We start from the raw sequence: 23,952 nt of genomic DNA on the forward strand, positions 1-23,952 counted from the left end.
TCTCCTTGTGGGAGCGTGCAAGTTTTTGCAAAGGGGGCAGACGCCATAAGGAAACAGGGTTGCAGGCTACCGTGAACCATAAAGTGTTAGGACAGTGACAGGGATTCGTAGAACCCTGGAAATGACCAGGCCTTGTGCAACCATCTCTCACAGGGTTTAAAAAAAAAAAAGGGGGGGGGGGGGTGTGTGTGTGTCTTGAATGGGATGCAAAATAAATGTAGATAACAAATCCCAGAAGCTAAAAAAGGCGGTTTGTTGTGGAAGGTGGAGAGGTGGCACAGAATGGGTGGAAAATGGTTGTTAATTAATGCTAATTTCTTCCCTTTTACAACACCTTGACTTGGGGTTCTAACTGGGATGAAATAAGGATGTTTCCTACTTCTAAAGAAAGAATTGAGCCAAAAATAGTGTGATCAGAATAGGTAGCTAGTTCTGGTAGTGAGAGAGATGGCGCCATAGATCAATTCACAGGCAACTGATAAAATTTTTTATTTCACTTTTGAATTTTTACACTTTTCCTGATTATTCCATGTAAGGTGGAAACTAGAACTTTGAAAAGACATACACAAATCTAGTACATCGGTAACCGGGGAGTTTTCTTTTTTTGCTATACTATTTTCACAACCACAGGTGTGCTTGCTCGGCAATAGAACCGTCACAGAAGCAAACGTGAGGCAGAATACTGGTGAGGAAACACAAAGCAAGAAAGAGCTACCAGATATACAGACAGGCTCGTTCCACATTCACTACTGCATTTTCAAGCGCCAAGTATTAACTGCACATTTTTTGTTCAGCTAGAAGGGGCGGGGGGGGGGGGGGGGTGTTTTTTGGGTTTTTTTTTTTTTTTCCTTTTTTTTTTTTCTTTTGGTTTGTTTTAATTCAGTGCATGAATGTTTCTTTTCTCATTTCAGCAGATGGACAAACAGGTGGACACTACGGCTACGTGGAATGTTCAAGGGAGAGGGGGGAACTGTGAGACTGGTAGGCCTGGCTATTCTGGACTCTCCCCACTGCGGCGTTCATGCAACTTCCCTGCATCATAGGGTCTTGTTCAAACAGGTCTGTGAACTTGGCTGGAGGAGGCACACTTGGGAGATCTGGTGACAGGTACTAACAAGCATTATCAGGGCTGGCTGCAATACAGGGAGAAATCATGGATGTTTAAAAATACTTTTTCCATTCAGGTTTCCGTATGACTGAAGAGCAACAAACGTGCTCAGAACCGGAGGAAGCCAGAGCTGTGTGCTGGGAGCTCTTCTCAGAAACTCTTTGAAGCGCCGCCTGCTGACCAAAGTGCTCAACAACTCTGCTCACTCCCTGCAGGCCCCCATCCCTGCCCAGATGGGATTACATACGATGATGAACGGAAGACAACGGCAGAATTCAAAAAGAAAACGGTGTCAGGAAGCAGGACAGAAACTTAAAGAGGGAAAAGAATACCGAAGTCAACAGTCAAAAGGGACAGTGGGAAGAACGTTTCGATTTCAAAATTTAGAAGCCGGGAGCTAGGAAGCACCTGAAGATTGAGTACTTCTCAAGTGAGAGGCAGTCTCTGCAGAACACTACTCTTAAAGGTATCACCCAGGAAACAGAGGCAGCCTTTTTGATAGGCTACACACACGGCTTTTTGCTCCTCTAGCTCCCGGTTATAAGGAAAACAGATTCCACCACGGGAGCATAAGACAAATCAGTATGACGGCTGTAGGAAGGGGGTGTTAGCCACACGTCACACAACACGTGTTCCAGGAGCACTGGACCTTTTCACGGGGTCAAAACCCAATTATCTGCCACAAAGAGTTTCCATTTCAGGCTTCGAGTTTACTCAGAGGAAGACACTGTGGACGTCTGCGGTCACGAACTTTTGACTGGCAACAGCCCGGACTGGCCAAGCGCCTGTAATCCCCCAAACACAGGCAGAACTACTGTGAGTTGCTGTCACAATTGAATGTCACAGGACAGGTGTCTCACTCCGCGCCCCAGCGTCACAATATAATCTCTATAACTTTCTGTACAACTTTACAATGGAACTGTAGTTCAGGGACTAGTTGGATATCAGATTAAACTTTCCAAAAAGTTACACATAATTCAGGTCTATTTTTTTCTACCAGTAAGAGGTCTGCTAAGTTACAAAACCCCATAATCACAGTGTTCAGTTAAAAAAAAAAAAAAAAAAAATTCAACACACAGTAATCCTGTCAATGTTAAATCAAAATAAAAACTTCAGAATGCCGTGGCATTTATGTGACCAATCGGAGTTTTAGATACAAACGCCAGCTGTTTATCCCATGGACCATTTTGCTAGGCTGAGGCTGTGAAAAATTAAAAGTCGACGTACGACTCCTTTTTTTTTTCTTTTTATCGCACAAAAGGGATATATGTGGAGGGTACAGAGTGACATCGAACAGATCACGAAGCACAACAGACATTAGTTCTCTCCCTCCCCAGCATCTCCTTCATCTCCCTGGTTTTCCGACGTCCACAGCTGAAAAGAGAAAAACAGAGCTCGGATCAAAATAGGGCTACTCAAATTTACGCAGCGAGATAGGCCCGGCCTGTGTCAGCTTACCTTCCATCTTCACTGCTTAAAATTCTTCCTGTATTACTGAAGACAGGGAGACTGCAGAGGTCAAAACTTCAGCAGTCATTTCTAACCAATTTAACAATTTTAATACTTTTAACTGTACTTACAGGGTACAGTTCCCCTTGAGTCTTGGGCAATAGTGAGTAGGAACAAGATTATACACCCTCCAGAAACAGCTGCACAAACCAGCAATACTTACAGTGAGATTGTCCCTAAGCAACTGCATGATCAGGGTGCTGTCTTTGTAAGACTCTTCATTCAGTGTATCCAATTCAGCAATTGCTTCATCAAATGCCTAAAACAAAGAGCCTTTAGCAAAGCTGTCACAGGTTCTCTGGAGCTAGTTTAGTCCCATTTTTTTCTGTTAACAACAAGTGAATACAATTTCTTCTCCAGTACCGTACTATGGGGGAACTGAGGCTATTACGACCTTGTTTGTTAGCTGTTTCAGCAAACAGATAATGCATGTTCATAAAGCACCAACGAACAATGACAAAAAAGTCCTAGCTGAGAACTTCACTGTATGTGATAAGATAGCAGGGGTTACTGTCAACCCAGCACAAATTCACGTAACTTTTTGACTGCCAAAGATATTTCCAGTAACCCTTTTTCTTCTTTCTTTACTAAAACTCCAAAGGTCTGGATACAGGGAATAAAGTGAGAACAGAAGTTCACACACTAAATCTGATTCAATTAAGTGCCAGACCTTAGAGAATTCATTTCATACAACTTTTCCAGATTAAAAAATTCTTAAACAGTGTGCATGTTCAAAGACTAAAAAATATGTAGAAAAGGCAGCTGAGTTACCAACAGAAGATAGGAGGTAACCCAGCACACAAAGAAAACCTGGTCTGATTTCTTTCTTTGGTTTACATAGTAGTAACTTCAAATCTTGGTATGAGAAATAGAATACCTAACAGCGGCCTACAGAGCCCAGAGCTTGACAAGAAAAAACACACTACCTTCCTCCTGAATTTTCTTAAATTCAGTAATAAAAACAAATTCTTAAAAAACAAGCACAAAACCAAAACCAACCAACCAACCAACCAACCAACCAACCAACCAACCAACCAAACACACACACACACAAACACTGTTTTCCTATGATCAGAAAGCACAGAAGGTCATTCTCACCGTTTTTGCCAGGCTGCAAGCCTTTTCAGGAGAGTTTAGAATCTCATAGTAGAAGACTGAGAAATTCAGTGCCAGGCCAAGTCGAATTGGGTGTGTAGGCTGCATTTCTTTCTTACTAATTTCAAATGCTTCCTGGTAAGCCTGCTGGGAGTTCGACACAGTGGCTATAAGAAAGATAAGAACATTAAAGGGGAGGTTCTTTCCCAGGTGCATCGCACATTGGACCAGCATCTAGTTATTTTACCACACTGGGCGTGGCTGAGGAACCATCAAATGAGGGGTGTCTCCGCCACTTGATTAACAACCATTCGTTAAACGTATACTCTCAGCCAAGTACTACATGACATGCTTTGGGAGAAAATGAAAACAATTAGGACAAAGTCTCCTAAAGCAGTTAAGAAATACAGAGATAACCTTTAACAAGACAGAACACGGGAAACAATACGCTCCAGTGGAAGAATCATGGACTTTGGAGTCAACAGACCCAAACTCGAATTCCAACTCCTATTCACTAGATGTGGGGTTTGGAGCACGTGAAAACTTCCATGAGCCCTGGTTTCCTTATCAGAAAAATGGAACAGATTCCCACCGCAACTCCTAGAGTTTTGTAAGGAATAAACGAGATTCTAGAATACTTGGCACGTAGCAGGCACTTAAATAAAAGCACAGCTGTAGTTATCACCGTCACGAAATCAGGATATGTGATGAAAGAAATGCATCACTATTTACTATAGCGGTTCTAGGCTACCAGATACTTCCAAGTTTCAATAACGAGCCTTTTTTTTTTTTTTTTAAGAAAAGGATCTCTTTAAATGCACTACTGTGCCACACTTTTCATGCCCTGTTTTCCCCTTAGATACATTCTGATTTGTCACCCCCCATGACCCTGCTAATCACAGGTCAGCACAGTGCTGTGGTCTTCAAAATCTTCAGTACTGTGACAGTAGGGTCTATGAGGAACAAAGCAAAAACGGTTTTAAAATTCTTATGAAGGAAGACTGGCTCCACTACTGGTCAAATTTCTTAGGAGAAAAAAAAGTTACTTACTTTGTTTATTGTCTCCAGATGCCACCTCTGAAAGATATCTAAAATAATCTCCTTTCATTTTCAAGTAGAACACCTTACTTTCTGGTTGCGTAGCATTGGGAATAAGATATTTGTCCAACAGCTCCTAAAAAGTGATTCACATTCTGTTAAGAATCTGGAAATATTAGTTAGAAGATGTTATAACTATGTTTGAGGTTCAAAACACATACTACCACTTCTAAATAATATTTTTGAAGATTTAAAAAAACATAATTTCCATCCAAAGCTTTTAAGTGGTTTTTAGCCCAGGTCATAACAGCAGATGCCTGTGTCCTTCTGTTAAAAATCACTCTGACCATCCACAAGGGGTTGATTAAAGTCTAGCCACACAATGGAATGCTACGTAAGGCCTTAAAAATGACGATGCAGAACCACACTGATAACATGGTAAGGTTCTCAAAACAAGTCAGTGGAAAAAAAAAAAGAAAAAAGGATTATAAATACCACATGAATCCTATTTGAATATTAAAATATGTATGTGCACACGCAAATATGGAAGGGAAAACTCTTGAGGGATATTTATCAAGATGTTAATAATGGTTCTCTATGTGACAGGATTAGAAATGATTTTTACTCTCTTATTTATACTCTTCTGCCTGGCTCCCCCCACCCCTTTTAAAAACAATAAACTTGTATTACTTCTGTAATTTAAAAAAAAAAAAAAATCTTTACCTTTTGGGAGGAAAAAGGCGGTAATAGAGCAAAACTGCCAAAAACTAAGTTGAAAATCAATCGGACCTGGGTAGAAATCCCTCCTCTGCCACTTACTACCTGTGACCCTGTATTTAAGCACCTGTGCCTTAGTTTTCCCGGCTATACAATGGGGAAGCATAATAGCCATCTTCTAGGATAATTATGAGGATAAATGAGCCAGTGTATATGAAGCGCTTAACACGTTGCCTGGCACGTAGTAAGCACTCAAAAAGTAGCTAATACTATTATTAATAATAAATTCCTTTAAACATTTATGCTTACAACAAAAGCAGTTCTGAAGGAGTCCAAGCTTCGTATACAGAGCAATATTTTCGAAGAGTTGTTTTAGAATGTGGCATCCTGAAAAACTGGTTAAGAGGCAGTAAGTACCATGCTTTTCTTCACATTCTTTCAGATGCTCTTAAAAGCTGGTCTACATTTCAGGAATTATGGAACTTTCTTGCCCTTGGAATGCATGCCATACTTCATCTGAATACCACATGTACCTAACATTCAGGAATTAGCGCACCATTAACAAACCCCCAAATTACGAACAGGCAACAAATTTAGCCATGACACTCTTACACCATGAGTCTCGTAAGAAGGGCAGCTCAATGCAAAAGCTTAGTTGTAAGGGAATTTAGTCAATCAGAGTGAGAAGCTGCAAGGGGCAGTCGTCATTTTAACACTCTCTGCAGACAGACAGGGTGTGACTCCTTATGGGTTAGGGAGGAGGAGTACTGCCTGATGGCTGACAAGCTTTGTACTGGTTTTCAAAAGAAAGGTGTCATGGGCAGTAATTCGGAGAGGCAGCCAGCAGGGGAGGAGGTAGATCCACAAGTGTGAATTCCTTTTCCCTTCAAAGCAGCCCTCACCGTTCATTTTTACCTGATTTCACCTGGAAGAAAAAGAAAGTTCCCAGTGGGCTCAGGATGTGAGGGAAAGGCAATATGATCATGACTTGCTCTAGGATACGCACCCCTCCCATCCAACCCCAGACTGTGGTCAGAGTGAAATAGTTCAGAATCAATCACTTGACCAAGGCTTATCTAAAACCCAGGAGAGGACAATCCCCAACCGCATCTGATCTCGCTTCGGAACGCAGGCCAAACTGACGGGCGCGGCTAACTTTCAGGCCTTTACACTGTGCAGACGCGACTGGGAGAGGGTGAAAGGGAGCTCAGCTTCTTGCTCCTGTCTCCCCTGCTGGAGAGGCATCACCACTCAGCCTGACATACAGAACAGCCTATCTGTGGCTGCACCTACCTGACATCCTGCCTATCTGGACTCGGTTTCTAAAGAAAAGATGGAGGGATGCTGACTCAGTGTTCCTGTTTATCCCAGGTCTTTCTGAGGGGAGGGGAAAACACCCCATTTGTGATGAGCGACCTCTGATCAAATAAGAGGTGAGAGAAATCACATCATACGCTCACAAATTAGTTGCAACTGGTTTGCAGCTTTCCAGTACATTCCAACACCTTTCTCTCAGAAGTCGTTTGAGAGTTTGTATTTGCACATTAATTCGATACTGTCTGGAAATCACTATCTGAAACAGAAGCACTGGCCTCTTACCAGAACGTCATTGCAGATGTCCTGCAGTTCGGCCTCTATCTTCTCCCGGTACTCTTTGCCCATCTGCTGCTTCTTCTCGTTCCTCTCTGTCTTCTGCTCGATGCTGGAGATGACGCGCCAGGAAGAGCGGCGGGCGCCCACCACGTTCTTGTAGGCCACGGAGAGCAGGTTTCTCTCCTCATTGGAGAGTTCGTGCCCCTGCTCCGTGACCGCCTTCATGGCCGCAGCCATATCGTCGTAGCGCTCGGCCTGCTCAGCAAGTTTGGCTTTCTGTACCAGCTCACTCTTATCCATGGTCGTTCCCTAGAACAGGAGCAAGAGAGAGAAAAGAGAGGAAGCAAGTGTCAGGTTTCAGGGCCCAGGAAACGCAATGTAAATCTTCTTCCAACCGTGTGGGGAGAATCATACCTAGATACGAAACGTGTGCTTCCAAAAGCCCTCGGCAATGCTGAACATGAGCACTTACAGGGTTAAGAACTTTGCTAAGCTTTCTAGGTTTCTTTCTTTTTTTTTTTTTTTTAACCAAGAGTAGATATGTTCACAACAATCCCTTCCCCCTTTTTGAGGTGAAGAAATGGAGGTTCGGAGAAGGCTCCGGGCAACCCTGCTGAGAGACCCCTGGAGACTCATCTCTGTCCCCACGTGTCCTGTCTGCCTTCCCAGCACATGGAGGCTGCTGTACCAACTATTTCTTTAGAGGCTTATGCTAAACACACATCCTTAACTTCTTTCCAGAACTGTCTGGTTTTGACCAGTATGACTTTTTTTCCCATAGTATAGAGAAAAACACCTTACGTGTGATGAAGTGTGATGATTGCTTCCATTAATTTTAAAGCAAAGCTAGAGCTTTAAATGTTACATTTGGTAGTGCCCATCAAGAGCAGGCACCTAAAAATAGGAGCCATTGTTACCCGATCTTCTGCACTTTGCTAACTTTGTTACAAGGACACATTGTAGACAAGAGCATAAACCAAAGGCAGGCAGATTCAGCTCTCTCCAGCATCGCCTCTGCTACTTACAAGTGAAATATGACCTTGGTCACATCACTTAACCTCTGAGAGCTTCAATTTCCTTACTGGAAAGTAAGAAGGACATTACCTACTCTCCAGAGCGCTGCCGTGAGGAACAAAAGACCTGATCTATGTGAAGGTGCTTTGAGAAGTTTAGAGCATTACAAACAAGCATCAGGCACTAATTTTGTATATGGCATAGGTTGTAAGAGGAATGCATTCAAGATGCACGGCAACAGAACTTCAAACCATAACTGAGTTCATTTAAAAAAAATTTTTGAGGGGCGCCTGGGTGGCTCAGTCGGGTAAGTAAGTGTCTGACTTTGGCCTAGGTCATGATCACGCTGTTTCCAAATTCACGCCCCGCATCAGGCTCTGTGCTGACAGCTCAGAGCCTGGAGCCTGCTTCAGATTTTGTGTCTCCTTCTCTCTCTGCCCTTTTCCCGTTCGGCGTGTGCACTCTCTCTCTAAAGTAAATGAACATTAAAAAAAATTAAAAAAAAAATTTGGAACAGTCACTTTCACTGACCTCAGCTTATCACACCTTTTAGACACCCATCAGTGAATACGCCTCAAATTATTCACCTCACCTTAGTCAATTCCTCACAATAATCACTATTTACAGAGAATTCAGTTTTGGGATAATACGTAGCTAAAAAATTTTGTTAAACAAAACGAACCAAAAGTTTGTTTTACGTACTGTTAGTTTAAATTTTGATATGTCCCTGTGTGCCACGGTGCACAAATATACTATTATCTTAGGTACAAAAAGGGAAAATACTACTTTAAATAATAGTAGGAATATCAGTATCTGTTTAAAGTTTACTTATTTTGAGAGCGCATGGGGGAGGGGCAGAGAGAGAGAGAGAGAGAGAGAGAGAGAATCCCAAACAGGCTCCACAAACTGAGATCATGACCTGAGCCAATATCAAGAGTCAGACGCCCAACCAACTGAGCCACCCAGGCACTCTGGAGTTATCAGTATTTGTAAAACAAATTCTTTCAGGGGTGACTGGCTGGCTCAGCCAGACTCTTTCTTGATCTTGGGGTTGTGAGTTCGAGCCCCATGCTGGGTGTAGAGATTACTTAAAAATAAAATCTTTAAAAGATAAAACAGAAAACCCAAATTCTTTCATTACTATATACACAGCATCACAATTTAAGACTCTGAAAATGACTAATAATTTTAAAATAGCAAAGGAAGTACAACCTCTCCTCACAACATGGTTTTGCCTCAAGTATTTCTGCACTTTCATTTATTTATTTATTTATTTATTTATTTTTTTAACGTTTATTTATTTTTGAGACAGAGAGAGACGGAGCATGAACGGGGGAGGGTCAGAGAGAGGGAGACATAGAATCTGAAACAGGCTCCAGGCTCTGAGCTGTCAGCACGGAGCCCGACATGTATTTCTGCATTTTTAAGCAAGAAATTCTACAGACAGGGCCCTATCACATGAAAATGTGTTATTAGATGGAGCATAAGATACGCCCCAAACCTAGACTATTCCGACAGATTTGGTTCTCTAAGTTCAGAACTACTATTTTCCTTCCCACTGCCTATGATCTAAGTCATACTCAGAGCCTCGTCCTACATAAGGCTTGCTAATTCTAAGCTCACACTCAGTGAAGCAAGTCTCACCTGATCTGCCCGACATCTTCACCCACGTCACTAGAGGGAGACTGTAACAGAGATAATAACCCTCATGAAACATTCCATTTGCTCTCCTACATTTTCCGGCAGTCCCCAGGGGCACAGCGTTCGTTCTAATCAAACAGCGGCAATGATGCTATTTCCAGGTGACAACTGAAAGCCTGTATGTCATCGGAGAGGCTCTCTTCTTACACAGCAGCCACCTAGAAGGCCGTGTGCTCTAGACGCTGTGCAGTGCCGGAAGCCCGAGTCCCTGAGTGACTGTCGTGCAGGGACTCCTACAGGCTGGCCCTGGACTGGAAGTATGGTCACTGGGTGAAGTCACGGAGATGCTGGTGCTGTTGGCTGCCACAACGCAGCCTAGTCTACTCTGATCAAAGTCCATCAAAAGGACGCCATCCTTCGTGTTCAAATTACACACTTACTCACTATGTCTAATTTTCTTGACCACAAAGTCTTTCAGACTCTCAGACAGCAAATAATCCTATCTTCGCTGCTCCTCAAAGTGAGAAACATTCTGAGAGAAGCTAACTTTCAATAACTTCAGAAATGTTCCAGTTTGCGGATGAATTCAAAGTTAGCGATCACTCAGTGGCCCACTCTGAAGTTCATCGAACAGCACTGTGCAACTCCACCGGGAAAGATTCCAATTAATAAAGAACTGGCCCAAAGCCAATTCAGAGCCAAGCCATCACATGCGGGATTATAAAAGAGTAGTAGAGAAACACAAAGGATCAACACTGCCCCAAAGATGCCACGAAACTCTTTGGCCTTGCCAGCCCCCCACTTAAGCTCCCCTCCCAAACAGTGAAAGTTGAATCCTACCTCTCTGAAGAATCCTGACTGCTCCCTGGGAGCTCCCAAAGGTACATGCCCTATTTCTCAAAATCAAATATGGGCTGTTTCGGGGCCAAGTATTTCAAGCTTCTTCAGAAGTTGCAAGAGCTTCTTGGACATTGAGAGCCATCACGATATGTTAAGACTGAATACATGTCTTCAAAAATGTACCCATCTGTTTAAAAAACTTTAATTTCATACACACACAGGCACACGACAACTACAACAAACAAAATCCACAGCCAAGTGTCCTGATGCCTACTGCTTACATAACTTTTGACTTATATAACACGGATTTTGAAGCAGCTAGACCAATTTCAACAGGAAATGGGTTACACAACACCCAGCAGTTTGGAGGAAGGCAGGAGACGAGAGAGATCTGGAACAGTTCCTAGTTCTGCATCTGCAATAAGCCTCCCTTCCAGTCTCCCCAGACCCACGGCCTTTAGTCTCCTGTTACCTTCAGCCCTCTTGGTGTCTTAAAGCACAGACCCATTCTTAAAACTCTGACTGAGTCACTTCCTGCTCAAAATTCTTTAAAGTTCCCTTCCGCCAATAGTAGTCGGATTCACTCCCGTCCTTGAAGATTTTCCAGCCTATCTTTCCAGCCTTTTGCCAAAACATGCCCTCCACACAATTTGTGCTTCTGCCAAAATGGTTTTCCTGGGAGTCTGCTTTTCGGTCTCCATGTCTTTGCTCACGAAGCCACTCCCTCTGCCTGGAATGTCCTTTCCCATCTACTGAGCATACAGAATTCTTCAGAGAGTGGCCCGAGTGCCATCCCCCCAGGAAGTCTTTCTGAAACCACCAAGCTGGAGATGTCATTCCACCATGGTTGATAGCCACCGGCCACATGTAGCTATGTCACATGTGGAAACCATGGTATTTTGGATATATGGAGTTAAATTTTTAAAAAAACTATTAAAATAGGCGCACCTGGGTGGCTCAGTCAGTTAAGTGCTGGACTCTTGATTTCAGCTCAGGTCATGATACCAGGGTCACGGGATCAAGTCCCGACTCAGGTTACGCGCTGGGCGTGGTGCCGGCTTAAGAGTCTCTGTCTCCCTCTGCCCCCCTCCTCTGCTCACACTCTTTCTCCAACGAACAAAAAAAAATTAAAAATAACAAAAAAAATAAAACATTATTGAAGTAAATCTCACATGCTTTTTGCTTTTTTAATGTAGCCACCAAAAAATGTTTAACACGTGAGGACTGTATTCTATTTCTACTGGAGAGAGCTGCTCCAAGCTGAAAATATTCTCAACAAAGCATTTCATCTATCTCTCTCTTCACGACTTATCACATTTCTTCAGTACTAAAATGATATGTATTTATCTCTAAGTCTCTCACCACACCATAAACTCTTTAGGGCATTATCTCCCACAGCACCTTGCACCCGATCCGCATCAACTGGCATCTGCTGCATGAACAGATCCCAAATGAAGGAATAATAAAACTGCAAACGTGGCAGTCTTCCCTCCGCTCAGATAATTCAAAACACCAAGTACCTATTCTTCACAAGCACATTAAATCCTCATAATGTGTGTACCTCATTCCTTGTACGCCTGCATCCTCCTTCAAAATTACTCTGCCAAAGGCATGCATGGCACAGGGAATATCGTTAGTGGTACTGTAACAGCGTTGGACGGTGACCGGTGGCAGCTATGCTCGGGTGAGCACAGCATTAACGTGTAGACTTGTCGAGTCACTATCTTGTTCACCTGAAACTAGTGTACCACGGCCAGTCAACTGTACTTCAACAGAAAAAGAGAAAAAAACCAAAGTAACTCTTAGTCCCGCCCCCACCCTCACTCAGTCACCCTCAACGACTCTTCTGGCAGCTCCACCAAGTCTAAACTCTGCCCGGCCTTCGAAGTCCTTTGTCGATGTGGCTCTTCCGTACCGGTCCGGCTTTCTCACTGGCCACTCTCCAACATGGATCTTCCTCTCCGGCTGGAGAAGACCCTCGAATACCCTACACGTGTCAGGCTCAAACACCCCTGAAAGGGCTTTTTTAGTTCCTCGGTCTAGAATGCTCTCCTCTGTACTTCCTGCCTACGCAAACCCTATCCATCCACCTGGCTAGAAAGCCTTCCATGGCTACCCCAGCCCCTGCTGATGGACCAGCCTATGAATCCAAATGTACCTGTAGCCTATGACACAGTCCAGGGCCTACATTCCATATGTTTTCTGGTACACACGATGAGCAGGGTCCCTTCACCAACAGTCCCAGGTGTTATGCCCTCACAGGAAAGCTCCCCGTTGGTTTCTCACTTAATGCCTAACGCTGTGCCAAGCACAAAACTAATGCTCAAATAAGTATCTGTCAACTTTTCTCAACAAATCAGTACCGGGAGAGCAGAAAGAGCAGGGTAGCTGTATGTGGTTATGGCAGAAAGGCAACAGGACGAGGTCTAAGAGCGGGATGTGCTACTACAAAGCCCCGTGAGCTTGTTCGATCTCAGCCTTCCAATCTGTGCACTGGAGACATGACATCTAGCTCACAAGAGGTGCTGTGATGAGGTGGTGCAGGGAATTAAGGGAAATCTTTTTCTGAAAAGAAATGCATAGTGTGAAACCAATGGAAGCACTATTATTCCTCTAACAGTACCTACACATCCCTGTGTCGGCCCACAGATGTGAGCTCGGCTATTTATTTATTTATTTATTTATTTACTTACTTACTTACTTACTTACTTAACATTCAACCCAGGAGAAGGAAAGCAAGTCTAGATTCTTCTTGTATAGGAGGTGAGTATGTTATAATGTTAACGTTCCTAGATAAGACTCCAGCCTTCAACAGCCTCAAAGTGGACACACATGTTAACCATAACACCTTTGCTCATTAGTTCCTAATTGAATTTTCTTGAATTGAATGCCAAGAAGTGACGGTTTATAATCAGGACCTACTTTTCTTCTGAGACTCTCAACCAATGTCCTACCAAGAGAAACATCAGCAAGAGGTCCTTTATTTGCCTCCCCGAAACCTTAAAAGGCTGTGGTCTCACCATCCAGCCTGGCACTGACCGCTCAAAGACGCCAGAGCAAACCTGTTAGAGGCCGCAATACATCAAACCAGGCAGAGTACCAGCAGACTTCCTTGTGCTGGGCACCAATCAGGAATGCCGACACGGAGATGCCTCAGAACGGTTCTCAAGCACAGCCATATGATGATGATGGGTGTCTATCTCTGCTAAGCCACTGGATGAGGTCCTGTAAACACTTTAGAGGACTGGGAAGCATTTGCCCATTAAATCAGCAATGCTTAGTAGTGAAAAACTGGAAACAAGCTAAATCTCCAAGAGCAGAGCGGTTAAGAAGATGGATAGTTGGTACGAGACTACAGGCCTGTTAAAAGAAGGGAATTAGGGGCGCCTGGGTGGCGCAGTCGGTTAAGCGTCCGACTTCAGCCAGGTCACGATCTCGCGGTCCATGAGTTCGAGCCCCGCATCAGGCTCTGTCTGGGCTGATGGCTCGGAGCCTGGAGCCTGTTTCCGATTCTGCGTCTCCCTCTCTCTCTGCCCCTCCCCCGTTCATGCTCTGTCTCTCTCTGTCCCAAAAATAAATAAAAAACGTTGAAAAAAAAATTAAAAAAAAAAAAAAAAAAGAAGGGAATTAATGTCACTTATCTATTAAAGAGATACATATAATCGGAAGAGGAAGAAAAAGAGGCACAAAAGTATTTCATTTTTGTAAAATACCGCTAAGTGATATTATGAAGAATAATTCTGAGGGTGCACATGAAATGACAGGATTTCCTTCAAATACATGAAACATCAAACCTGACAGTAAATGCTGAAATGAAAGTATCTACGAACAAACCCCGGCCCTCTATCTCAAAATTCTTTGCCTAGAGGATTTCTTTTAGCCAGGTTCAGAATACTGACAGGCCATTTCGCAGTAGCCTGAAGCAGATATCCAAGCACAGGAAGGAAAATAAAAATAAAAATGACTACCCAGTGCTAATCCATATTAAAAAAAGAAAAGCAGCCTTGCAAAGGAAGAAAAGAACTGAAAATGACCTTGTGAAACGTGGCCTTCAGCTATATCTAACTTTCAGTTATGTTTTGTCTTCAAGGAAAAGGACATGCTCACTTCTAAAATACTGAGCTTTGGGGCACCTGGGTGGCAAAGTCGGTTGAGCGTCCGACTTTGGCTCAGATCATGACCTCGCAGTCCGTGAGTTCGAGCCCCGCGTCGCGCTCTGTGCTGACAGCTCAGAGCCTGGAGCCTGTTTCAGATTCTATGTCTCCCTCTCTCTCTCTCTGCCCCTCCCCTGCTCATGCTCTGGGTGTGTGTCTCTCTCTGTCAAAAATAAATAAACATTAAAAACATTTTCTTTTTAAATAATAAAATACTGAGCTTTAACGGAGCTTAATAATTTGCTAGAAAAGTTAAAATAAGGATGCCATGGTCTATCATGTGTCTAATTATGAAACACACGGGAATGGAATCTGTTTCTAGGAAAGCCCCACATACAACAAATCTGGGCTTCAAAAAGAGAAATTTGACGACGTTTAAAGTAACTTCTCTGAGCCTCAGTTTCCTCAAATGTTAAAAGGAGACATTAGTTGCTATCAAATAAGATGATGTGCAAAAAAAGGGCTAGTAGGTGCCCGGTGGGAGTAAAGGAAAGAAAGTAGACACATTCTTACCCTTAAGCTACTTCACAAAAACGTAGTGCATATAATTCAGTGTGTTGAAATCACTGCAAGTGAAAAAACTCTTTTTGAGTATGAACTCTTTTCTTGGAACTCACTGACAGGAGCACCTTAAAAATCTAGACTCCCAAGTTTCCACGGGGTAGGAAGGGATCGTAAATCTGACTAGCGTTCAGCTGCACCATTCCGGACAGAGCATCCACAGCACCATAAGGCCAAAGGTACAGTTCTGGAGTCACTCCGCTGAAGGAAAAACAGATGCCAAGCTACAAGCAGGAAGGAGTGAGAAAGTCAATGGGACCTGGTGGTCAGGGGGTGCTACCCAGAAAAAGTGAAGTACTCCTAGCTCTTAAAGAAAACTACTCGCTGAAAAACACCCACTCTAAACATGTCTGTGTGCCATTCAACACACAAAATTCAGAGTCATGTCACCAACTTAATTCCGTCCGAACATTTGCAGGCGCTCTGTCAGAAAATGAAACAGCATGTCCGAAATACAAAATCATTAGCGCTGATGTCCAGCAAACACAGAATCGTGGAGGAAAACTTCTATTTCAAAATCTCTTCGCTCTTCTGCATCAGTTGTTGAATATTGTTGTTAATTACGTCCAATTAGCCAAAACTAAAACAATGGAGGTATTAAGTGATACCCAAGGTCACACAATGTGAACCCAGCAGACAGGACAACAAATTGATATCTTGGCTTTAAAGGATCAATCCCAAAAGACAATATGCTGATTCTGATCCATAAACGCAGCTCAACTGGTCAATCTTGTAAATAGGGTTCAAAAGCTTTGAGCCCACCTACATAATGGAGTGACTCAGCCCAACTACCAGTACCACACCCCAACTCTATAGGTTACCTGACCTCTGTGAGTCTGTTTTCTCATGCATAAAACAGGCAAATCTACACAATATGGTTTTTGTAAGAAGTAAACCAGTTCATGATGCAAAATACTTAACAGTCTCTACACACTGTGAACACTCAAATAGCAGCCACACAAAAGTGGTCAGCCAGGGAAGGGACACTTAACTACAGACCTCATTTTTGTTTTTAATGTTTATTAGAGAGAGAAAGAGAGACAGGGTGCGTGCACAAGCAGGGGAGGGGCAGAGACAGAATCTGAAGCAGGCTCTAGGCTCTGAGCTGTCAGCACAGAGCCTAACTAGGGGCTCAAAGTCAGGAGCTGTGAGATCATGACCTGAGAGGAAGTCAAAGTCAGAGGCTCAACTGACTGAGCGACCCAGGCGCCCCCACACCTCATTTCTTTTAAATCCAAATGGATTTATTTAAAGACTTTTAAAAGAAAGACACATGTTAATTTACCTATGCTTATTTCTAAAGTAGCACTTAGCATAGTTTACCCTAAATGTCTTTGTTGACTCCCACACTGGACTGTGAGTTTAAGGCAGGAATCCAGACTTTATCTCTGGGCACCCAACTTGTGGCATAATGCCTGCCATGCTGAGTAGGACTGTTTCATCACTTGATGCACCCCCCCCTTTTTTTTTTGAAGTTTATTTATTTACTTTGAGAGAGAGAGAGAGAAAACACAAGTATGAGTGGGGAAGGGGCAGAGAGAGAGGGAGAGAGGGAATCCCAAGCAGGCTCTGTGCTGTCAGCATGTAGCCTGACACCAGGCTCAATCACACGACTTCGAGATCATGACCGGAGCCAAAATCAAGAGTGGGCCACTTGACCGAGTGGGCCACCTAGGCGCCACCCGATGCACTTTTTTTTTTTTTAATTTTTTTTAACGTTTTATTTATTTTTGAGACAGAGACAGAGCATGAACGGGGGAGGGGCAGAGAGAGAGGGAGACACAGAATCGGAAGCAGGCTCCAGGCTCTGAGCCATCAGCCCAGAGCCCGATGTGGGGCTCGAACTCACGGACCGCGAAATCGTGACCCGAGCTGAAGTCGGCCACTTAACCGACTGAGCCACCCAGGCGCCCCATCGATGCACTTTTTTAAAAGAAGTACACAGGCTGTTATTTCCTATGTGGACAGAGATAAGTAGACCACATCTGACCTATAAAATACAGACTATATTTACATTCTGCCTTAGTCTACTTTTTCAGTAGAGCCACCTTAGCTCCAATCAGAAGACAACACTATACTTTTTGACTAATGTTTCTCAGCTACTAATTTTTGAATTATTTTTTAATGTTTATTTATTTTTGAGAGAGAGAGAGAGAGAGAGAGGGAGGGAGGGAGGGAAGGAAGGAGGGAGGGAGGGAAGGCAGGAGGGAGGGAGGGAGAGGGAGAGGGACAAAGGATGAGTCGGGGAGGAACAGAAAGGGAGACACAGAATCCAAAGCAGGCTCCAGGCTCTGAGCTGTCAGCACAGAGCCCGACACAGGGCTCAAACCCACGAACTGCGAGATCATGACCTGAGCTGAAGTCAGACACTTAATGGACTGAGCCATCCAGGCACCCCCCAATTTTTATATTTATAGATTCAAACTGAGTTTCAACAAGCCCTTAGAATATTTTCTGTCCATCTCCTCTTTTCAAAAGTCCATGCCAGTTGATCGTTGATTTAATAAATAACAAAAATACCCATCATTTATGGTTTACCTAAATGTGTACAGCACTAGGCCTTTATTATCAACTCATTTAATCCTAAGTATTCTATGAGGTAGGTGCCATTGTCCCCTTTCACAGATGCCAGGAGTAACCTGCCCACGGTCACACAGGTATTAGCTGCCACATGGTCTTTCCTCTATGTGGCACTACCTCCTAATGCTCAACTAGGATTCCCAATGCTTACTTAAGGAAAAGATAAAATGGACAACTTTTCAAAAAACATACAAAGTTATTACAGTGAGATTTCAGAATTGACCTTACGTTAATTCATCTAGCTTTAAAAATCAAAATAAAATTAAGGAGTTAAAAATAGCATATGCCAAAAACTCAAGAGACTGTCAAATAAGCTTTGAGGTCTGTGGGCAAATAGAACAATGGCCAGGATTCATATCTACTTTATTGTTACCTCTGTCCCGGTCAAGGCCATTCAGAAATAACTTTTACTGTTGGGTCTCTCAGGTTAAACAATGAAATAAAACTAACAGGAAAAAAACTTACATAAGAGAGAACTGGCCAGATTATTTAAAAAAAAAAAGGTTGTCTCACTAACTTACTGTTGGGAATGACTTGTTCTCTTGAGGTCATCAATCAATCTCATCTCATTATAAGTACATATTAGAAACACAACTATGCCTGTATTAGAAGATCTTTTAGCCCAGAAAGCAGTAAGCTTTTTTACTTGGCTTTTAGCACACATATCCCAAAATAGAAAGTACTTTAGTCTCTTTTTCCTCCCTAAGTATTCCCCTTAGAAAAATTCCCTTAGAATCCAGCTCCAACTGTAAAGTTTCTCCCTCATGACACACAGATGACTACCAGAACCAGATTCCTGTAGAGACCAAGATGGTTGTAATGCTCAGAAGGTGCTTTGAAAAAGCAAATTTCTCGCCCCCTTGCTAGCGTGAACTGCCACCTCTCCTACAAAAATGCAGGAACCAAGGGGTGTAAAGTCCCTTTACAAGTAAATCTTAGTTAGTTCTGGGGTATCCTTATTTAAAGGACAGCTGCCTAATGTGATGCCACTGAAAGAATAGGTAGCCTAACAGGAAATTATAATTTTCTCTCTACTTACGTAGATTTATTTTCTCATCTCTTCCTCCCCAACAAAATAGGGAAAGTATCAAAATCTACAAAAAAAAGTAGCATGATAAACCAAAATCAGTGATGACAGTCCTGACCACATCCCATTAGGTAAAGAACCTAGGATTAGATAAATCAGTGTGCCACAAAGTAACTGATGAATCCTTTTCCTAATATGAAGCAAATGCTAGAAACACTGGGGTTTTCACAAGCTTGCTTCCTGATGCTCACCAGCAGTATCATCCCTACAGGTCAGAATGAATACGGTCCCTCCAATGTATTACATGACATTTATCCTCAAAAATAGCTAAAATTCCTGCCCAAACACATTTACTGTAATAGGATATGTGGAAAGAAACATTACGAACTAAATGGTGTTCACACAAAACATGTTCTACCATTAGCAGACACCTATTATTAGAGCCAAAGTGCCTGGGTTTGATTCCTGGCTGCAGCGCTTACTTACCTTGTGCTGTGTATGGGTCTAAGTATATACACCCCTGGGGAAGTTATCTAACTTTTCTATGCCTCAATTTCCTTATCTGTAAAATGGGGCTAATTGTACTTACCTATCGTTAGTTGTTATGAAGACTTGGTTAATATGTGTAAGGTGCTTAGAACAAAGCTTGCCACACAGTAGGCAGTGTAAGTGATTACTATTATTATAGACTAATTACCTGATGCTACCTCATCAGCTGATGAATAAATTACAAATGGACGGGTTTTTTTTTAAGTTTATTTGAGCGAGAGCTCACGTGCTAGCAAGCAGGGGAGGGGCAGAGAGAGAGGGAAAGAGAATCTTAGGCAGGCTCCAGGCTGTCAGAGCAGAGCATGAATCAGGGCTCAAACTCACAAACTGGGAGATTGTGACCTGAGTCAAAATCAAGAGTCAGACGCTTAACCAACTGAGCCATCCAAGTGCCCCACAAATGGATGGATTCTTGTGTCTATGCTATGTAGCATTTATGCTTTGTCTAGTCTCTATATATGTATATTCACAGATATAGTCAACTAACATTTATTAAACACCTACTATACCCCATATGCTTATTTTAATTATTGAGTTTGTCACAACACAACAAAGACTATATTACCATTCGTATTGTACAGATGCAAATAGGCTCAGAAAGACTGGAGATGCTATACACAAAATAAAGGTCTACAATAATATATCGATTTTTGAAAAGCAACAGGTATATAAAGCAGGGATGGGTCTCATGAGAATGCAGCTGAAGAAAAAAGAAAGCTATTAATAGTGGACTCTGTGATTTAATAAAAAAAAAAAAAAAAAAAAAAAAACCAAAAGCTTACATTGAACAGTTTACAGTTTGTAAAAAAGGCCTCAGGACAACTCTGGAGATAGAGAAGCTAAGAACCAGAGATTAAGTAACATGCTAAAGATCCCACAGCTAGAAAATGCCATAGGCAAGACCTGAACCAAATTTATCTGACTCCAAGTCCAGTGCTCTTTGTTTCTATATCCACAGCCAATTGGGCTAAAGTCACTTTTTGCAGTGGCTCAAGTCTCTGGAGACTGTGCCTCCGGAACTAGCATCATGGGAATTTGCTCCGCCTGGTTTTATGGAGGCTGCCTTCCTGATCTATAGAGCTCCAATTCTAAAATGGCTTCAACATAACACAAGCACTGCATGATGGGAAATGTACAGAAGATTATAGGGTAGGAGCCATACTCCAGGAGCTGACAGTCCAGAAACATTTGCTCCTGATGAATGAGGATATTCAATATAAAAACTAGGTGTGTGGTCTAGTCCAAATTACCTCATTTCCCATAAAGACTTCATCTGTAAGATGGGTGAATGGTTTCTTATCTCACTGAAGAGAGTCTAGGAAAATAATTCAGTAGATGCTACGAATTATTAGCGTTCCATTTGGAAGACCACACCTAAAATTCTAAGTAGGGTTCAGTAAAAACTGACACGTTTTACCCTCACCATTCTGTATGCTGCTAGGGAAAAAGATCCAAGAAAAATGAGGGCTCAGACAACTGAGATATTCCTGAGAAATGGGGTACGTTGGGAGCAGTCAAGAAAATCACTAATAATCAAGCACTATTTATACATATAAATTTCCAAAGAGAAAATGCAAAAAGCTGAGTAGCTGTGTGTCCAGTTCTATAAACTGCCTATGTGTGTGGTTTCATATGAACAATTGAGACACAGTGAGAAATTCAGACAATTTTCATGTTCTTGAAAGTGCTTCATCTTTCTGCTTTGGATCCTGTGGCCGCCTGATTTTGTATGTTCATAACATCATCTTGCCAAATTCCGTCTCCCACACAGGACAAGTAAAATCAGAGTCTGATGCTACCTAGCCTTACCAAAGAAAAAGGGAGTGAAGCCAAGGACAAGAGACATGCATTTTTACAGAAACGCTAGCAAATTACCAATACTGCCACCTTTGAAAACCCCATTACATGCAGTTCTCCATTTGCAACAAAGATGTACTCAATCCTCTAAAGATAAGGGGCCCAAATCAATCCCACCCCTTCCCCATCACCAGGGAGGGCACCAGGCAAATTTCAGCCCTAAAAACGTGCTAACACACAGTATGGGTAAATGTTGGGTGAGGACACAAAAGACTTTGGCATTAAATGACGGTAAATACCGTGGGAAAACACTCCCGATTTTCAGTCTCTGATATTTTTTTCCCGGGCATCAGGCCTGACTCAGTAACCGGTTCCAACAAATGCATTTTCTTGGTTCAAACCTCAACCCTGTGCTTCTCAGGGAATCTCGGGTTCTGCTAGGCTCCCAAGCCAGCGAACGATGAAGAAATGGCTTTACTGCAAAGTGGGAGGGGGTTTCCCCTTTGCTCTCTCCCAAGGTTAAACCCCTTACCCATCCAGGGGAGTCAATACAGGCCCTGGGCCTCGAAAACTCGCCCGTATTGGGTTAAATTTTAATTTTTGGAAACCAGAAAGCAAGGAACAGGATTAATAGGGCTTAAAGGGTCGGTTTTCGCCAAGGAGCAGGGAGGGGTCGCGCAGGGATCGAAGCTGGGGAGGGGGGGAATGGAGGGTCGGGGGTCCGCGGGTCGACGTCCCTCCGGGTCCCGTTCGGAGCCGCACCCCGCCCGCAGGGCAGGGCCGCAGGCGGCGAGGGCTGCCCAGGCCTTTCCGAGAGCGATGGGGCTCGGCCCCGGAAACAGGGAGGGGCCGCGGCCAGGCCGGGCCTGCGCCGCAGGCGGCCTCGCGGGGCCGGGGAAGCCGCGCGCCAACACCTCCCGGGGTCCACCCGCGGGTTCGCCCGCGTCGCCACGGCAGCCGGCGCCTGGGAAAAGCTTCGCGCTTGGGCCCCCAGGGGCCCCGGGCGGACCCCGCACCGCACTCACCGGGGGAGGACAACAGGGAGCAAAGGTGATTGCGGGCGAAGCTCCGAGCGCGGGTCACCGCTTCCTTCCCAAGCCCACTCCTCAGGCAGCAGCGGCGGCGGCTGCAAAGGCGGCGGCGGCGGCGGCGGCGGCAGCAGCTACCCCGGCTCCGGAATCCGCGGCGGCGGCGGTGGCGGCAGCTCCACTTCCGCTCCGGTCACCACTTCCGCTCCGGCCCGAGCCCCGCCCCGCCCCTGCGCCGGCTCCTCATTGGGCGAGCGGGCCACGGGGTTGCCCCGGCCGCCCGAGAGGGGCGCTGACGGAGGGAGGAGAAGGGGAGAGGAGACCCGGACGCCGCGGACTCGGAGCGAGGAGGAGGCGGGAGGAGGGGGACGGAAATGGGGGCGGAAAGAGGCGGTGGGAGAAGAGGGGGTGGAGCCGGGGGAGGAGGGAACGTGTGGGAACTTGGGGACTGGGCGAGGTGAGGGCTTGGGCGGGCGTGAGCCCCAGGTGCTGCGCTCTCTGCTTGGGCTCGGAACCCGGCAGGACCAGGACCACAGTCTCCGGGGTCATCCGTTCCCTCCCCACCCAAAAAGGAATCGCCACCGGGTCGGAGGCTGAGGTCAGTCCCCTTTCGCCATGTGTTTTGGGAATACTGGACCTAGGGAAGGACAGAAATTGCTTTTCCCTCAATTTTCGCTTAATCTTCCCTTTAGCCCTTTACGGTACTTACCATTTTGCTCATTTGTGGCCCGGACCAGGACTGGAACCGGCCAAGTCTTTGGTTCTTTTTTTGAAGCGGGTCTCTGTGATCTCTTCGTTGAGACACGCCCTTCCCAAGCCTCCTAGGGAAAGCTTAAGGGAAGGAAACAGGCCTCTACAGCCCCCACTCCCATTAAACTCAGTTCTCCAGAACGTCTTTCACCTCTCCTCCCTCTCTTTCATTCATTCTTTTAACAAATATTTACTGAGCAGGCTTTGTGCTCTGTGCTGGAGACAGAGCAAGCATGAGACAGACGGGCCTTGCTGTCTTGGAGTTTACAGTCTGGTAGGAGAAAGAACAAAGTAAATAGGCCTTTGTCATCTCTCCTTTACCCTTACTTAGCTGAATGCTACAGACTTCTAACTCACCACCCTACCCTCAGCCCTGCCCCCATCAACTGCCAAAGTGATCTTTAAGAAATGCCATTCTTATCTTCCCTTTCTTGCTTAAATCCTTTGGTGGTTACTCAGACCTGGAAGACTATTGATAAGCGCCTTGAGTGTGACAGGTGACAGTCAAGGTTCTCCCTTTCCCTGCTCTCTCCCCTCCATGATAAAACCCCATTTCAGCTGGATGATGCCCTATCCTCCCAATATGCCAGCTCCAGTATTTCTAAACCATTTGTGTTAGTTGCCAACATTTTTTAAAGACAGAAATTTCCGTGTGAACAGAAATCTGCATCAGTACTTCATCTGGAAGGACTGTGTTCACATTCCTGTGTGGCAACAATGGGCTGAAGCCAAGGAGTGGCTGTCCATTCTAGGTCAGAGACTTTTCAAAGTGCCAGGGTCCCCTCCCGACCTGAGTCTGCTTTTCTCATTTATGTATCTGCACGTAGGCATTTGTGCCAGTGACCCCTACACTTTTAATATGAGCAAGATTGAAAGAGAGTGTTGTGTAATGTAAACAGCACGGATTTGATGTTAAAACCGCAGGATTTGAACCCCAGAAGAGTTTCCAGT

At 44.2% G+C, this 23,952-nt stretch overlaps 1 protein-coding gene across 1 annotated transcript; it reads right to left on the reverse strand.

Annotated features, from left to right (window-relative positions):
- Positions 1-473: 473 nt before the first annotated feature.
- Positions 474-22,340, reverse strand: YWHAB (tyrosine 3-monooxygenase/tryptophan 5-monooxygenase activation protein beta). Its single transcript, XM_049650719.1, has 6 exons — positions 22,249-22,340; positions 7,067-7,369; positions 4,763-4,886; positions 3,716-3,879; positions 2,781-2,876; positions 474-2,482 (listed from the first exon to the last, which is right to left on the reverse strand). The coding sequence occupies exons 2-6, from the start codon at positions 7,358-7,360 to the stop codon at positions 2,426-2,428; spliced, it is 735 nt and encodes a 244-aa protein (XP_049506676.1). The 5' UTR covers positions 7,361-7,369; positions 22,249-22,340; the 3' UTR covers positions 474-2,425.
- Between the last annotated feature and the right edge of the window lie 1,612 nt (positions 22,341-23,952).

Source organism: Panthera uncia, assembly GCF_023721935.1.
Source record: "Panthera uncia isolate 11264 chromosome A3 unlocalized genomic scaffold, Puncia_PCG_1.0 HiC_scaffold_11, whole genome shotgun sequence".
In the NCBI taxonomy this organism is placed as follows: domain Eukaryota; kingdom Metazoa; phylum Chordata; class Mammalia; order Carnivora; family Felidae; genus Panthera; species Panthera uncia.